This window comes from Elgaria multicarinata, chromosome 2 (assembly GCF_023053635.1).
Source record: "Elgaria multicarinata webbii isolate HBS135686 ecotype San Diego chromosome 2, rElgMul1.1.pri, whole genome shotgun sequence".
NCBI classification, from domain to species: Eukaryota; Metazoa; Chordata; class Lepidosauria; order Squamata; family Anguidae; genus Elgaria; species Elgaria multicarinata.
Genome location: NC_086172.1, coordinates 178,472,088 through 178,490,317, shown reverse-complemented (window position 1 = coordinate 178,490,317; position 18,230 = coordinate 178,472,088). Strand labels below are relative to the sequence as shown.

Sequence of the window (18,230 nt, the reverse complement as noted above, 5' to 3'; positions counted from 1 at the left end):
ATGGAATAACGGGCTTAAGTTAAAGGAAGCCAGATTCCAGCTGGACATCAGGAAAAACTTCCTGACTGTTAGAGCAGTACGACAATGGAATCAGTGACCTAGGGAGGTTGTGGGCTCTCCCACACTAGAGGCCTTCAAGAGGCAGCTGGACAACCCTCTGTCAGGGATACTTTAGGGTGGATTCCTGCATTGAGCAGAGGGTTGGACTCGATGGCCTTGTAGGCCCCTTCCAACTCTGCTGTTCTATGATTCTATGATCTTCTCGATCCTCCCAGAGTGCAGGACACGGAATAACGGGCTCAAGTTAAAGAAAGCCAGATTCCAGCTGGACAGCAGGAAAAACTTCCTGACTGTTAGAGCAGTGCGACGGTGGAATCAGTTACCTAGGGAGGTTGTGGGCTCTCCCACACTAGAGGCCTTCGAGAGGCAGCTGGACAACCACCTGTCAGGGATGCTTTAGGGTGGATTCCTGCATTGAGCAGGGTGTTGGACTCGATGGCATTGTAGGTCCCTTCCAACTCTACGATTCTATGATTCTATGATCTTCTCCATCCTCCCAGAGTGCAGGACACGGAATAACGGGCTCAAGTTAAAGGAAGCCAGATTCCGGCTGGACATCAGGAAAAACTTCCTGACGGTTAGAGAAGTACGACAATGGAACCAGTTACCTAAGGAGGTTGTGGTCTCTCCCAGCCTAGAGGCCTTCAAGAGGCAGCTGGACAACCATCTGTCAGGGATGCTTTAGGGTGGATTCCTGCATTGAGCAGGGGGTTGGACTTGATGGCCTTGTAGGCCCCTTCCAACTTCGCTATTCTATGATTCTAGAGCAATAAGGGCGATCTGGATGAGCCTTCGCTGCATTTAATCCAGCCGTGCATTTCTTCTGCAGGGCTAAACACCAGAAAAGAACACAGCTCTCCCTGTTTGAAGGAGAACCTGGCCGGGCTTAGCACTGATTGGTTAGTGCCACATGATGTCATCAGGAAACTGACCCCGCAGTTTGGCATTTAAAAAATAAATCTCCCCCCCCCCCCCTGTAATTAATAAGGCAATGGATGAATGAATGAACGTATAAATAGGCAAACATTTTTAGCCCCCTTGAAGCATGTGGGGAGAGTCAGGGGTGTGGCAGAGCCAGCAATTCATTCGCTGATATCCATGCCTTGTCATTTCAGTGGGAAAGCTGGGTTTGCAACAGAGCTGTGAACTCTGTCTTATAATATTAGGCGCATCTTTGCCCATTGTTTGGAGATTTAATGGAAGTGTCCAACCATTAGAAGAGTGGGATTCTGGCCTAATTTAAACTGAGCAGGATATTGCACTATGAAAGTGGTATGAAAGCGGTCTATGGTCTATATAATATTGCCAGGATTCGACCATTTTTGTCTGTCTCTTCTGCCAAGACTCTCGTTCACGCACTGGTTATCTCTCGGTTGGACTACTGCAACCTCCTTCTCTCTGGCCTTCCTTCGTCTCACATCAGTCCGCTGGTCTCTGTCCACCGCTCTGCCGCCAAGATCATCTTCTTGGCCCGCCGCTCTGACCATGTCACTCCGCTTCTGAAATCTCTTCATTGGCTTCCAACTCACTCCAGAATCCAATATAAACTTCTCCTGTTGACCTTCAAAGCTTTTCACGGTCTAGCTCCTGCCTATCTCTCCTCTCTTATCTCACACTATTGCCCCGCTCGTGCTCTCCGCTCCTCTGATGCCATGCTTCTCGCCTGCCCAAGGACCTCCACTTCCCTTACTCGGCTTCATCCTTTTTCCTCTGCTGCCCCTCATGCCTGGAACGCTCTTCCAGAACACTTGAGAACTACCAACTCAATCACAGCTTTTAAAACTCAGCTAAAAACTTTTCTTTTCCCTATAGCTTTTAAATACTGAGTTTGTTCTGACTCTATACTGTTTAGCTTCACCCTACCCGGTGCCTGTTTACACTTCCCTGTGCCTGTTTGCATTCTCTTTCCCTCCTTATTGTTTACTACAACTTTATTAGATTGTAAGCCTATGCGGCAGGGTTTTGCTATTTACTGTGTGGTCTGTGCAGCACCATGTACATCGATGGTGCTATATAAATAAATAAATAAATAAATAAATAATAATAATAATAATAATAATGGTCTGTCAATGGGCCCCAACAGTTGAAACTACACTTCAATACTGGTATAAAGCAGTAGTGTGGCTCCTGCTTTTTATATATCGCCATATCCTGCTTGGTGTAGATTAGGCCAGAACCCCACTCTTCTAATGGTTGGACGCCTCCATTACATCTCCAGACAAAGGGCGAAGATGGGTCTCTGTCATGATTAAGCCTCTGTAATGTTGACCCTTTAACTACTGTAGGGAGCAGAGATCAACAGTAATTTCAAGACAAAGTTATATAAAGTTTATGGGGGATATTTTAGGGTTGCTATCTTGGTGCCTCAGTGATAGCCCAGGTGCAGTTTCTCAGGGGAAGCAAGGCTGCCAGAACCACCTGGCAGATGGAATGGATCTGGGCCACAATGGGTGTCTCCAGAATGGATCCCTCCCATGATACTAGAACCCAACGGGGTCATCCCAGAAAGCTGATTGGTGGGAAGGACTTATAGAATCATAGAATAGCAGAGTTGGAAGGGGCCTACAAGGCCATCGAGTCCCTGCTCAATGCAGGAATTCACCCTAAAGCATTCCTGACAGAGGGTTGTCCAGCTGCCTCTTGAAGGCCTCTAGTGTGGGAGAGCCCACGACCTCCCTAGGTCATTGGTTCCATTGTCATACTGCTCTAACAGTCGGGAAGTTTTTCCTGATGTCCAGCTGGAATCTTGCTTCCTTTAATTTGAGCCTGTTATTCCGTGTCCTGCACTCTGGGAGGATTGAGAAGAGATCCTGGCCCTCCTCTGTGTGACAACCTTTCAAGTATTTGAAAAGTGCTCTCATGTCTCCCCTCCATCTTCTCTTCTCCAGGCTAAACAGGCCCAGTTCTTTCAGTCTCTCTACATAGGGCTTTGTTTCCAGACCCCTGATCATCCTGGTTGCCCTCCTCTGAACACTGTGTGACTTCTTCACACAGTGCCAAGTTCTGCTATGGAATTCACTTCCACAAGATGTGGTGATGGCCACCAATTTGGATGGCTTTAAAAGAGGGTTGGATAAATTCCTGGAGGAGAAGGCTATCAAAGGCTACTAATCCTGATGGCTATATGACACCTCCAGTATCAGAGGCAGTAAGCCTATATACACCAGTTGCTGGGGAATATGGGTGGGAGGGTGTTCTGCTTGTGGGGATCTGATCAACAGCTGGTTGGTTACTGTGGTGCTGGACTAGATGGACCCTTGGTCTGATCCAGCATAGCTGGTCATATGTTCTTACGGGGCCCCATAGTGTGACTTGTGAACATGCTTGAGTTTGAAACGAGACCCGTACCTTCCTGACACCCTCATTACTCACCAACAAGATATCAAGAAGTTCTTTCTTGCAAGTTAACTTGAAGTCCTGGACATCCCGGGTCTCATGGATGGCATGGCAGATGTCACTCGTGCTCTGAACCAGGGCCAGCTTGAGATTCATGTCCTGAATTGGCAAAAGAGCCAGGAAGGTGTTATGCTTAGAACACGGCTAAGGCAAACTCCAGATGTTTTGGACCACACCAGCTTAGGGAAGTCTTGCATCGATCACCCAAAAGAGATACCACTGGAACTCATCCACTTTGTTTCCTTTATGGCACCATCTCAAAACTTTCCCTATTTTTCTCAAGCATTTTTAACATTTTAGAATGTCGAAATTTACAATTTAATTTGATCCTAAACCAGCCTTCCTCAACCTGGGGCGCTCCAGATGTGTTGGACTGCATCTCCCAGAATGCCCCAGCCGCTGGCTGGGGCATTCTGGGAGATGCAGTCCAACACATCTGGAGCGCCCCAGGTTGAGGAAGGCTGTTCTAAACGGAACTGATCGTTGTGTTTTTCTTTGGCTTGCTGATGAAGAATCAACCATTTGTCTTTTTAATATGAAATCGTATTGTTTTTATACTGGATTTATTTGCCTGTTTTAATATTGCGCACACTGCCCTGGGGTCCCTTGCGAATGAACGGCAGTTTATACATTTTAGACAATTTCGATCTTTTAAAGAAAATCATCATCATCATCGATTCTGACATGACCACACTGACTGAAGGTAGATCCGTACAGCTTACCCTGTTTTCAATGTTGACACCCAGCACCTGAAAAATGAAATGGAAAATGAAGCAGTACATTGCTGAGCTGCTCTGCGGCGATGGGGGGCTTTTATTGGCTGGGAGCAGGATATGCCTTTGGCATCAATAAATGAGAATGCGCTCCATCATAGTGCTTCTTCGGCAGCTTGTCATGTACTGAATCAGACCAAGGATCACTGAGGTTTCAGTACCGATCCACCAGCCTTGGGATGCCTCGGGCTGACCAGGTATCACTTTAGATTTATTTTATTTTATTGATTGATTGATTGTACTTATATACCGCTCCCATAGCCAGGGCTCTCTGGGCGGTTTACAGAAATTCTAAAATTAAGATAAAAACGAGTATGCAAAATTTAAAATTCTAAAACACAGAACATACACCCATAAAGCATTAAAAACAGTTAAAAAACTAAACATGTGGGTGATTAAGATGTGCTGCCATATGCCTGGGACACGGAATAACGGGCTCAAGTTAAAGGAAGCCAGATTCCGGCTGGACATCAGGAAAAACTTCCTGACTGTTAGAGCAGTGCGACGGTGGAATCAGTTACCTAGGGAGGTTGTGGGCTCTCCCACACTAGAGGCCTTCAAGAGGCAGCTGGACAACCATTTGTCAGGGATGCTTTAGGGTGGATTCCTGCATTGAGCAGGGGGTTGGACTCGATGGCCTTGTAGGCCCCTTCCAACTCTGCTATTCTATGATTCTATGATTCTATGAAAGAGGAAAGTCATAACCTGGCACCGGAAAGATAGCAGCGTTGGCGCCAGGCGAGCCTCGTCAGGGAGATCGTTCCATAGTCTGGGGGCCACCACTGAAAAGGCCCTGTTCCTCGTTGCCACACTCCGAGCTTCTCTCCGAGTAGGCACCCGGAGGAGGACCTTAGATGTTGAACGTAGTGACTAGGCTGACCATATGAAAAGGAGGACAGGGCTCCTGTATCTTTAACAGTTGTATTGAAAAGAGAATTTCAGCAGGTGTCACTTGTATACATGGGGAACCTGGTGAAATTTCCTCTTCATCACAACAGTTAAAGCTGCAGGTGCCCTGCCCTCTTTTAAATCTGGTCACTCTAGTATAGCTCCTGCACCTTTAACTGTTGTGATGAAGAGGGAATTTCACCAGGTTCTCCATATATACAAATGACACCTGCGAAAATTCCCTTTTCTATGTAACTCTTAAAGATACAGGAGCCCTGTCCTCCTTTTCATATGGTCACCCTAGTAGTGACATCACGTCGGGAGAGGCGTTCCGTCAGGTAATGTGGTCCCAAGCCATGCAAGGCTTTATAGGTCAAAACCAGCACCTTGAATTGGGCTCAGAAACATACAGGCAGCCAGTGCAAGCAGACCAGAGCAGGTGTTATATGGTTGAACCTTCTGGTTCCCGAAATCAATCTGGCCGCTGCATTTTGCACGAGCTGCAGCTTCTGAACCGTCTTCAAAGGCAGCCCTACGTAGAGCGCATTGCAGTAATCTAACTTGGAGGTTACCAGAGCATGGACAACTGAAGCCAGGTTATCCCTGTCCAGATAGGGGCGTAGCTGGGCCACCAACCAGAGACTTGGATTTGGGCTTTCGGCCCGAGGTGGTGCACAGCCCTATATCAAATGCATGATAGCATTTTAGGAATATAGGAATTTGCCTTATGCCAAGATGCCCACCTGGCCTGGTATTATGCTGCCTGTTGCTTTCCACTGGAGAGCCCAGGGACTGAGCCGGCATTGTGCTGGCAAAGCCCATGTGCTCGGTCTCTGAGCCACACTCCCCTAAAGGTTTCAAAGAGCCCAAGTGGGAGAAAAGGGAGGGCCCCAAAGGCCTATTTCTGCACTGTGCCCTGGCCCGCCCACCCACCCGCCCTTTCAAAGCTCTTGCCTGGCAGCTGTTCCGGTAATGATAGAGGACTCTGGTCATGATGTCGGTCTCCACCCTGAGGAACAGGAGCTCCTTGGGGGCGTGGAGAGCCACTTTGCCATAGGTGAGCATGAGGGTTTGGTGGACGTGGCCTCGTCGGCCTTTGTGGTAGTCCTGGGCAACAGAAAAGATTATTATTATTATTATTATTATTATTATTATTATTATTATTATTATTTTACACATAGCCTTGGTTACTTTATTAAACTCTATTTAACAAAGCGGTTAAAAAAGTTAAAATATATATATAAAAACATACAAGTCAGACAGCGTTTCTAATAAATACACAAACACGATTTCTGTAGATGCCGAACCGAGCTTGTTTCCTTCAATTTACTGTGGTCAGAGGAAGATTTGTTAAACCAGAGTTGGATGCCACATCTGTACCATTGATGTAATCAAGAGAAGGAGACCATATTTCATCGGATGGGTCATAGCTAAGTTGGCCTGACGAGACTCTGCGGTGGTAGGTTAATTTTTCAGAGCAGGCTATATCCCACACTTTCCCTTTCCATCCAGTGAGTGTAGGGCCCTTCGGATTATTATTATTATTATTATTTATTTATATAACACCATCAATGTACATGGTGCTGTACAGAGTAAAACAGTAAATAGCAAGACTCTGCCGCATAGGCTTACAATCTAATAAAATCATAGTAAAACAATAAGGAGGGGAAGAGAAGGCAAACAGGTACAGGGTAGGGTAAGCAGGCACAGGGTAGGGTAAAACTAACAGTATAAAGTCTGCACAACATCAAGTTTTAAAAGCTTTAGGAAAAAGAAAAGTTTTTAGTTGAGCTTTAAAAGCTGCGATTGAACTTGTAGTTCTCAAATGTTCTGGAAGAGCGTTCCAGGCGTAAGGGGCAGCAGAAGAAAATGGACGGAGCCGAGCAAGGGAAGTAGAGGCCCTTGGGCAGGCGAGAAACATGGCATCAGAGGAGCGGAGAGCACGAGCGGGGCAATAGTGTGAGATGAGAGAGGAGAGATAGGAAGGAGCTAGACCGTGAAAAGCTTTGAAGGTTAACAGGAGAAGTTTATATTGGATTCTGAAGTGAATTGGAAGCCAATGAAGAGATTTCAGAAGCGGAGTAACATGGTCAGAGCGGCGAGCCAGTAAGATGATCTTTGCGGCAGAGTGGTGAACAGAAAGAACGGACTGATGTGAGAAGAAGGAAGGCCAGAGAGAAGGAGGTTGCAGTAGTCCAACCGTGAAATAACCAGTGCATGAACAAGAGTCTTGGCAGAAGAGACAGACAAAAATGATCGAATCCTGGCAATATTATACAGGAAAAATCGACAAGATTTAGCTACTGCCTCAATATGAGGAATAAAGGAGAGCGAGGAGTCGAATATAAAGCCAAGGCTACGAGCTTCCTTGACTGGAGTAAGCGTAACATCATTGACAGTAAGAGAGAATGAGAGATGAGGAGAAGGTTTAGGAGGAAAAACAAGCAATTCAGTCTTTGCCATATTGAGTTTCAAATGACGATGAAGCAGCCAAGCTGAGATATCTGAAAGACATGCCGAGATACGATCGTGAACATCAGGAGAAAGTTCCGGAGATGACAGATATAGTTGTATATCATCGGCGTACAGATGATATTGGAGGCCATGAGATTGAATAAGCTTGCCCAAGGGCAACATGTATAAGGAAAACAACAACGGGCCAAGCACCGAGCCTTGCGGAACCCCTACTGAAAGGGGAAAGGAGGAAGACAAGCTGCCATTAGCCAACACGCTGAAAGAGCGACCCGCTAGATAGGAGGCAAACCAGTTATAGACAGAGCCACAAAGTCCAAGGTCATGAAGGGAATCTAAGAGAAGATCATGATCAACCGTGTCAAAGGCTGCAGTTAGATCAAGGAGGATAAGAACAGAATAATGGCCTTTAGACTTGGCAGTAAGGAGATCATTGGTGATCTTAGTAAGGGCTGTTTCGGTGGAATGCAGAGGACGGAATCCAGATTGAAATGGATCCAACGCAGAGTTACTAGAAAGAAAGTCAAGACAGCGAGAGTAGACCGCCCGCTCCAGGATCTTTGAAACAAAGGGCAACAAAGAGACAGGTCGGTAGTTAGACAGAGATAGCCTATCAAGAGTAGGTTTCTGCGATTTCTAAATGAGCTGCCGTCAGGAGGATAAATACCAATTCTTTATGGGTAAGGGAGGGGTTTAGAGCATTGGGCAGGGACAGCAGGGCCAGGCTTGGTTCTGGCAAGATTATCTGATCAGTGGTAATTATACTGATCAGATTATACAATATAATTAGAAATTATATGGAAGATAGTTTCCCAGAACTGCTTCAGGGCCTTACACTCCCACCACATATGTAAGTAAAAGTCCTTTTTGTTGCATCCTCTCCAACACAACGGGGAGATTGAAGTCGTTGCATGTGAGAGTTGAATTGGAGTTATATACCTTATAAAAGATTATTAGGCACGGCTGCTGCGCCTGTCCATCTGGGTGTCTTCTAGACTAGCTGTTGAGCTTTCATCTGGAATTGCCATTCTTCGTTCACTTTTTACAGAGAAGCCGGACGATTCCACGCCCAAATTGTTGCTATACAGCAGGGATACGGAATACCCGGGAGCCAAATGTGGCCCGCCAGGCATCCCAATCCAGCCAACTGGAGTTATTGCTTCCTGTTCAGCACGGCACCTGCACTGCCTGTGGCTAGCCTCTTAATGGTGCCTTAATTATTCATTTCCTGTTACCACACTTTCTCTATGCGTGTGTGTGTTTATCTCCGTGTGCATATTTCAATTATTGAGTTCCTCTTTCTCTCTAAACAAAAGTCACATTTAGTTTTAAGGATTACATGCACAATCTCACTCTTCTGTATTTGAGAGGGGTTCAGGATGTCACAAACCTTTGCAAAGATTTGGTGGCCTTCACTGAAAATAATTTCGAAATAATTGCGATAGACTTTGGGCATTTCCATATGAGGCGTCTGTCTTGCATCTTTACCGGGGCTTCTGCTTCCAGATTCTTTGTGTGACTAAGGCCTTAGCTAGACCTACCTTTTGTTCCGGGGGGAGAGGAGGGGAGACCTTGCGTTGCGATTAATGCGAGATCACGCCCCCGTTTACACGTAAGGCGCAATGACCTCAGGAAGAGAGGCGTTGCGCCCGCCATTTTATTTTTTTATTTTTTAAAGGAGACTTGAATGGTCATGCGCAAAGGTAAGGTTTTTTAAATTTTAACTACTTTCCCCACTCCCCCCACCCTACCCTCAATGGGCGCAGCGCTCCTGAGGTGCGCTGCGCCCCGTGCCTGGCTCCATACGAGTAATCCCGCAGAAACGGGCCACACGCCTGCAGAAACGGGCCACACAGTCCGCGGTCTCGAGACTGCGGAAAAAACAGGCCCAAAGTGGAGGGCTCTTTCCCAGAGCAAAGGAGGGATGATCCTTCCCTGATCGCGGAATCCCCTGTGCATCATCTGGACGCACAGGGACGATCCTGGGGTTCGCGCCGGGATATAGCCTGGTCTAGCTAAGGCCTGAGATTGGCTCTTTTACATGTGCTTTTTTAGAGGGTGGGGGGATTTCTTTCTCTGCCTTCCTATATGTTTCATCATACAGGCACTAGATGACACTGTGGTATAGTAGAATTGCACAATGGCATGCTATAAATATAACACCTCAGAAAAATACTGCCTTTTTCTCAATCTAAAGAAACCCCTGCGATAATGGTTGCAAAGCATGGGAAAAGGCCCGGAGGATGCTAATGTCATGTAAAGGACCCGCAAACTACCGAGAGTGACCAATCACGAGCACACAATAAAAGCCTTGCGTAGAAAGGTTCACTGTCCTTTCCCTCCATGGGTTTCAAATCAATTCCTGAAGGAGATAAAATGGCATATGACATAAAAGGAGAAGCCGGTCCTTAAACCTGATTGTAATTTGTAACATGACTCAGGCTGAAATCCTATACATGCATATCTGGGAGCAGAACTCACTGTGACATACTTTTGAGTAGACATGAATAGGATTGTACTTAGAATCATAGAATCATAGAATAGTAGAGTTGGAAGGGGCCCATAAGGCCGTCGAGTCCAACCCCCAACTTGTCAAATTTCTTTACCTTATAGCGACTGATGATTGCAGACACCTTCATTTTCAGACACATCCCAGCTCCAAATTCATGCAGCGTGGCCAACGTGAGGTCCAAATGGCCGATGGCAGAAAAAGAGAGGATCTCGACGACTTTCTGCCAAAAGAATGAAGTGATGAAACAAACAGAAATGATCCGGTGGGAACAGAAGGAGGAAGACTTGAAGCGTCACCCGCGGCTCACCTCTCTCTCTGCTGCTTCCATATAATCGGTGTTCTCCACCAAATGCTGAATCCGGCTCTGAACAAAGACCTGATCCTCACAGCTGGTCAGTGAAATGCCCAAAGATTTATACAGGAAACTCTGAAGGAAAAATAAACAGGAGGGTAGATTTCGAATGAACAATAGGAGAAATGTCTTGATGGCAGGAAGGGGTTCAGCACAGACCTTTTCAGTCGACTGATCAGCATAACTATCCATCTGGTTGTCCAATTCTCGGGTCAGATTCTGGATCCAAGTGCTATCATCAATGGTCTCCAGCGACCTTCTCAGAAACTGGGGGCAAAAGAAGAACAGAGACCAATAAAAATGTATTTATTTATTTATTTTATTACATTTATATACCACCCCACAGCTGAAGCTCTCTGGGCGGTTCACAAAAGCTAAAAACAGTAAACATTAAAAGCATAAAAATTTAAAAACCATCAGAGACATAAAAACAACAGTATAAAAACAGCAGCATCCATTTAAAACAACAATTCTGGGGTCCATTAAAAAACAGACTTAGCGTTCAATGCCGTTCAATGCCTGGGAGAAGAGGAAAGTCTTGACCTGGCGCCTGAAAGATAATAATGTTGGCGCCAGGCGAGCCTCATTGGGGAGATCATTCCATAGTCGGGGGGCCACCACCGAAAAGGCCCTCTCCCTTGTTGCCATCCTCCGAGCTTCCCTCGGAGTAGGCACTCGGAGGAGGACCTTAGATGTTGAGCGCAGGGTACGGGTAGGTTCAATAATAAAATATTATTGACTACATGGGCCTTGCCTTTGGCTAGTAGTTTAGCATCATTTTTTACTTTTGTTCCAGAAAAGTGGGTGTGAAATGGCCAGAAAACAGCCCTAAAATGTGAAATAATCACAGAAGAGATTCCAAAGATGCAAAACTCTTTAGACAGCCAACTGGAAGCCACTGCAGGAGAACATTGTTCCTGGGGAAAGTGTCACATGAGACCTTATTCTTTTTTAATGGCAGCACTCTGGAAGCAATTTAAAGAGTTTTACACGAAACCCCATCGTTTTTGTGCAAATCCATCAGATTTAAGTGAGAGATGCCAGGTCTAGAAGAGGGCCATAGCTTAGTGGCAGAGCACCCACTTTGCATGTAAAGATCCCAGGGAGGGCTGGCACCAGAGCTTTCACTGCTTGAGGTGAAGGACGGGACTTTCTCACCCCATTCCATGTACAGAAAACGACTGTACTAACAGTTGTGTCTTACCTCACTATTTACAACGGGACAGCACCCCTCCCTGTATTTGAGAGCCACAGCTAGCTTAGGGAGCACAGGGATGGTGGACTGGCACACACAGCTCTATTCTCCAACCCTTCACCATTCTCTACCCCTCAACATCTGCTGCCTGAGGCAGCTGCTTCACTCTACCTAATGGTAGGGCCGGCCCTGGTCTCCCGTGAAATTTCTGGCACGATCTGGGGATGGACGAACTCACCTGGATCCAATTCGTCAGACGTTTGCCTCACCACCACCGCCCACTCCTGCTCATCAGGCCTCACAAGCTTCTTTTGAGGGTCGGTAAGGCCCAACGAGCACTCCAGAAATTATGTCTGCCTTCACTGCCTTCACTCCAGAAATTATGTCCCCCCCCCCCCAATTGCGTAGACGGGGCCTTTATGGCTGCCATTTACGCAACATGGGGAAAGTGCAACGTCTCGCGCCTCCAATATGCGTCACAATGGAGGCTCTGGAAATGGCGCATTTCCACTGTTGGGTAAATGGCGGCTATAAGGGCCCCGTCTACGCATGAGTAACGATGTGAATGGAGGGTCCAGATGAGGGTGGATGGCTGCCAAGAGCTAGTTGGGTCCGGGGGGCAGGACAGGGGAGAGTCTGTCAGATCCCCAGACTTGGTCGAGTTCCCATTTATTTATTTATTTATTTTTATTTATTTATTTATTTCATTTCTATACTGCCCAATAGCCGAAGCTCTCTAGTAGGGATGTCTTCCCATGACATCCTTACTGGCATCTCCACCCAAAAGGGACCTCCAGTGGCAAAGCTGAGAAAGACCCTTTTCGGCTTGAGCCCCTTCCAGTCAGATTAGGTAGTACAGAGCCAAATGGACCAATGGTAGGGTGGGTCACTGATGCTTTGCCAAAACAGAGGGTGCTCATTTGCCTATAAATTTCCATATGCTGGTTTATAAACAATTATGCAAATTTAGAAACAATTACTATAATTTAAATAGAAACAGAATACATGTAACCCTAATAAGGAAGACTGACCACACAACCTGTGTGCCTGCTCATTCCGCTGTCCAGGTGCTAAATACTGGTGGGCAACTTCAAGGCCAGCCCTGCTGCTCTTCCTTCTTAGGATTATTTATCTTTAAACCAGACATGGACTGGACAGGCCTTATTTATTTATTTATTTATTTATTTATTTATTTATTTATTTCATAGAATCAAAGAATAGCAGAGTTGGAAGGGGCCTATAAGGCAATCGAGTCCAACCCCCTGCTCAATGCAGGAATCCACCCTAAAGCATCCCCAACAGATGGCTGTCCAGCTGCCTCTTGAATGCTTCTAGTGTGGGAGAGCCCACAACCTCACCAGGCAACTGATTCCATTGTCGTACTGCTCTAACAGTCAGGAAGTTTTTCCTGATGTCCAGCTGGAATCTGGCTTCCTTTAACTTGAGCCCGTTATTCCGTGTCCTGCACTCTGGGAGGATCGAGAAGAGATCCTGGCCCTCCTCTGTGTGACAACCTTTGAAGTATTTGAAGAGTGCTATCATGTGTCCCCTCAAAATATTTATATCCCGCCCTATATCACTAAGATCTCAGGGAGGCATACAGATAAAAACATACAGTTTTAAAACAATAAATATACACAGTTAAAAACAAATTAAACCATGATCCAAGTTAAAACAATATATAATTTAAAAGCAATAGATGCAGTTAAAACAGTTAAAACAATGTCCCAGTGAGTTTAACCATCAAAGGCTTTGTTAAAAAGTCATGTTTTTACTTGGCGTCGAAATGCAATCAAAGTTGGTGCCATTCGGGCCTCCAAGGGGAGGGCATTTCACAGTTGGGGTGCCACAACAGAGAAGGCCCTCTCCCTTGTCCCAACGTAGCGTATATGTTACATTGGTGGGATGTGGAGAAGGGCTCCTCCAACAGATCTGAGGTCTCGGGCAGGCATATATAAGGAGAGGCGCTCTCTCAAGTATCGAGGTCCCAAGCCGTTTAGGGCTTTAAACGTCATTACCAGCACCTTGAATTCCGACCGGAAGTGTATAGCCTTGAAACAGAGGACTGTCTTGTGACAGCCCTTCAAATAGAGGACTGTTCTCTGCAAAGTAGGACACACGGCCACCCTGATAATGGTCTGACTCAATAGTTTCAGATGCTCTTTAATAACTCCGCAATGCATAACAGGCCAATATTAAGTCATGTTCTGACTCCTACCTGCAGCAGATTCTGCTCCCATTCATAGCTGCTGACCTCAGGGCTTCCTGCGGGGAAAAGGGAAAATGAGTCTGCCCCATGAATTAGGATGACTGAATGTGAGACATGTTTATTATCAAGCCTGATCTCTTCTGGCAGGCCTATCCAGTGGAATTTTAGGATGTTTTTAGAACGGTTTTAGGATGTTTTAACAATGTATATTATGTTTTAATTCGGTTTTATGTATTTTATATTTACTGTTGTTCCCTGCCTCAATCAAAATGGAGAGGAGGGTAAGAAATAAACTGATTTTGATGATGATGTCCCTCCAGAAGGCAAAAGGAAACATCCATTACAGCCTTCTCTCGCTGTCAATAGCAAGCCTGTTTTTACTGTGTAAGCCAAAACAGTGATCTATCTATCTACAGTATCTATCTATCCATCCATCCATCAATGAAAAGGCCCTTGTGCTTTTCTGCTTGCAATGAGCATCTAAACTCACCACAAAATTAAAATAACCAAAGACAATACAGAACAACAACAATAAAACTAGGGTGACCCTATGGAAAGGAGAACAGGGCTCCTGTATCTTTAATAGTTGTATTGAAAAGGGAATTTCAGCAGGTGCCATTTGTATATATGGAGAACAAGGTGAAATTTCCTCTTCATCACACCAGTTAAATCTGCAGGTGCCCTGCCCTCTTTTAAACCTGGTCACTCTAGTACAGCTCCTGCAGTTTTAACTGTTATGATGAAGAGGGAATTTCAGGTGCTGCATGCATACAAATGACACCTGCTGAAATTCCCTTTTCCATGCAACTGTTAGATACAGGAGCCCTGTCCTCCTTTTCATAGGGTCACCCTACGTAAAGAGCACATGGGAGGGGGGGCTCTACCCCGGATGTTTCCAGAGCATGTTGCTTGGAGTCCACACCTTCAGTGGAACAAAATCAAGATGGCGGTGATCCAATCCACATAGGAGCAAGCCAGCCATTAATTCAGCTTTACTCCTAGGTGAAAAAGGAAAGGGAATGGTACCACCTTCTTGATTTGGAAGAGTCATTTCTCAGGGGACCCTCCTCCGCCATGCACAGCTAGGGTCACCTCTCTGTATAAACTCCTTACCTTGGAAGGATTTCAAAAGGAATGGGAGTTGTTTTGCCCACAGCTTCCTTATGGCGGTGTGGATGTTGCAGTGCAGGGCGTGTAGCAGTTGCAGGGCCCAGGCTCCTCTTGGGCCGGGATTTGAGGCCAAGACCTGGTGGAAGGAGAGGAAAGCACCCCAGAAGCAAGATCCAACATGCAACCTTCCATCCATGTTGGGGTGTGTGTGAACTTGTGGCCCTCCTGGAGTTTGGGCTCACTCACAACTCCCATAATCTATGCTAGCGAGGGTTGATGGGCGATATAAGCCAAAATACAAGCCACAAGTTGTCCACTCCTGATCAATGACCTCCAATATATGAAATTCATGAAATCTGCAACGTTCAATACATTCCGTTCAATGGTAGAGCACCAGGTTCAATCCCTGGCATCTCCAGGGCCAGGTAGGCCGAAAAAGACTCCCACCTGAAACTCTGGAGAGCCGGCCAGTGCAGCCACTACTGAGTTAGATGGAACAGCAATCTCAAATAAGTAGGGTGACCCTATGAAAAGGAGGACAGGGCTCCTGTATCTTTAACAGTTGTATTGAAAAGGGAATTTCAGCAGGTGTCATTTGTAAATATTTATTTATTTATTTACTTAAAGCATTTTTATAGCGCCGCCTCACCATTTCTGGCACCAAAGTGCTTTACAATAACATATAAAACAATTCCATGAAAACCCTCAACCCTCCCTATATGGAGAAGCTGGTGAAATTTCCTCTTCATCACAACAGTCAAAGCTGCAGGAGCCCTGCCCTCTTTTAAATCTGGTCACTCAAGTAAAGCTCCTGCACTTTAATTGTTGGAATGAAGAGGAAATTTCACTAGGTTCTCCATATATACAAATGACTCCTGCTGAAATTCCCTTTTCTATGCAACTGTTAAAGATACAGGAGCCCTGTCCTCCTTTTCATATGGTTACTCTACCAGATAAAAAAGAGGGCAGGGCTCCTGCAGCTTTAACTGTTATGACAAAGGCGGAATTCACTAGGTGTTGCATGCATACAAATGACACCTACTGAAATTCCCTTTTCTATGCAACTGTTAAAGATACAGGAGCCCTGTCCTCTTTTCCATAGGGCCACCCTACATATAAGCCTGCTTCCTATGTCCTAGGGCAGACTACCCCAACTTGATACCCTCCAGATGTTTTGGACATCAGTGTTCAGCATTCATGACCATCGTCCATGCTGACTGGGGCTTATGGGAGTTGAAGTCCAAAACATCTGGAGGGCACCAGGTTAGGAAGGCTGTACCAGGGAATAAGCCCCCTGCATTGAGCAGGGGGTTGGACTTGATGGCCTTCTAGGCCCCTTCCAACTCTACTGTTCTATGATTCTATGGTGAGATTTATTCCTGAGTAAACGTGAAGGAACTGTCCAACAAACCCATCCCAATGGACCAGCAGGTGAGGGTGGCCACTTCTGCACTGCCTAAAAATGGAGGGAATGCATCACGAAAGAGGACAACGGAGGTCACAGATGTGCATATATGCTAATTTACATATACAAATGCAGGTTTAGAAATAGTCATTACTATAATTTAAATGGAAGTATAAGACAGAGGCGGGTAAGAAATTAATAATAATAATAATAATAATAATAATAATAATAATAATAATAATAATAATAATTAAGCACTGTGGCTTAGCATGTCATCTGAACAGGGTCAGTATCGATAAGCCATAAACACTCTGTAGAAGGGGATCTAATGTATACTCCTACCCCCAAGAAAACAAAGCTTTTCTGAACATTTCTCACCAGAAGCCTTGCAACTATTCCTTGGGCGCTTGGAAGATTGACTAAAACGAGAACAGTAATAAGAAAAAAATTCATTACAGGAGGCTTGGAAGAAGAGGGATGGTTATCTACTCTTCCCTTTAAACTTTCCAAACCTATTAGCTGATATCATTTTCAGGAACTGATTGGACCTGTTGTGCCTGGTGAACATATACATATTTATTATTTATTGGTGGCATTTATATACTGCTGAATATGATAAAGCCACTCACCAGTTCACAATCTTAAAGTACAATATTAAAAACACGACATTAAAACACAGAATTAAAAAAAACCCACTTCCAACTACAGTAAAAAAATCAAAAGCAGTAATATAGAGCGGCATAATTTATTTACTTACATCCCAATGAAAGCCTGGGTGAACAAGTGTGTTTTACATATTTAGCTGCATCTGGATCCCCATAAAATAGATATTAATAAATTCCTCATTTTCATAATGATGAAAAACAGAAACAAGAAGGAATATTTCTCCCCAGAATTTAGCACTGTTGGAATAGTGATGGCTAAGGATTAATTTGTTCTTGGGTTTTTAAAAGCAGGTAGTAAGTGCAGAGCTAATTAGCAGCTCTGGTTGCATCAGAGCTTGTGCCTATTACAGCTTGTGCTGAAAAAAGTTGTGTATAAAAATACTAGCATGTTCACAAGATTCAGTAGTAGTGGTGGTTTCATTCTGTTCAAAAGTCTTGCCTGGTTTGCTCTGATATTTTATACTTCTAGCTGCTTAGCCAGGGGACTATCTATCAATTTATTTATGACTCAATAAAATTAGTCAAGGGTTGACAAATTTTACTGAGTCATAGATAGACCCTGGCTAAGAAGGCAGAAGTATGAAACAGCAGAGTGCTTTATTTAGCCACTCTTGCTAAGAAGCTTATGAATAGACTCAGCTACTCCTTCTTTGAGGATTTCGTTATGCAAATATTCTTGCTCATTTAAATGTATTCTTCTTGCAGACTGCAGGCAAGGGCCAATGATGAACTACCATGCTGCCTGGGATTCAGAGACTCTGTCTTGGAAAGACAGGTGCATGGAAGGCCCACAGAATAGCCTGAAGGCAAGAGTAGGGTGACCATATGAAAAGGAGGACAGGGCTCCTATATCTTTAACAGTTGCATTGACAAAGGAATTTCAGCAGGTGCCATTGTTATGCATGCAGCACCTGATGAAATTCCCTCTTCATCACAACAGTTAAAGCTGCAGGAGCCCTGCCCTCGTTATGCAATATTTGCATAACGAAAAAGCCCTCAAAGAAGGAGTAGCTGAGTCTATTCATAAGCTTCTTAGCAAGAGGGGCTGAATAAAGCACTCTGCTGTTTCATACTTCTGCCTTCTTAGCCAGGGACTGGGTCACCCTATCCACGAAGGTTCGCACCATGGAATGTTCATCTGGGCCAAAAATAGATCCAGCAATCCTGCATCTAGAAAACTAGCATGTCAGGGA

The 18,230-nt window shown here is 45.1% G+C and overlaps 1 protein-coding gene across 1 annotated transcript in view; it reads right to left on the bottom strand.

The window, feature by feature from the left end:
- Nucleotides 1–18,230, bottom strand: part of MROH2B (maestro heat like repeat family member 2B) — a 96,400-nt gene that overhangs the window by 41,445 nt on the left and 36,725 nt on the right. Inside the window, exons 15-23 of the mRNA XM_063118171.1 lie at nucleotides 16,751–16,791; nucleotides 14,964–15,103; nucleotides 13,867–13,909; nucleotides 10,613–10,720; nucleotides 10,409–10,528; nucleotides 10,196–10,321; nucleotides 6,072–6,224; nucleotides 4,179–4,205; nucleotides 3,433–3,555 (exon numbers count right to left, since the gene is read on the bottom strand). Coding sequence (XP_062974241.1) covers nucleotides 3,433–3,555; nucleotides 4,179–4,205; nucleotides 6,072–6,224; nucleotides 10,196–10,321; nucleotides 10,409–10,528; nucleotides 10,613–10,720; nucleotides 13,867–13,909; nucleotides 14,964–15,103; nucleotides 16,751–16,791 — 881 coding nt within the window. The remainder of the gene's footprint in view (nucleotides 1–3,432; nucleotides 3,556–4,178; nucleotides 4,206–6,071; nucleotides 6,225–10,195; nucleotides 10,322–10,408; nucleotides 10,529–10,612; nucleotides 10,721–13,866; nucleotides 13,910–14,963; nucleotides 15,104–16,750; nucleotides 16,792–18,230) is intronic.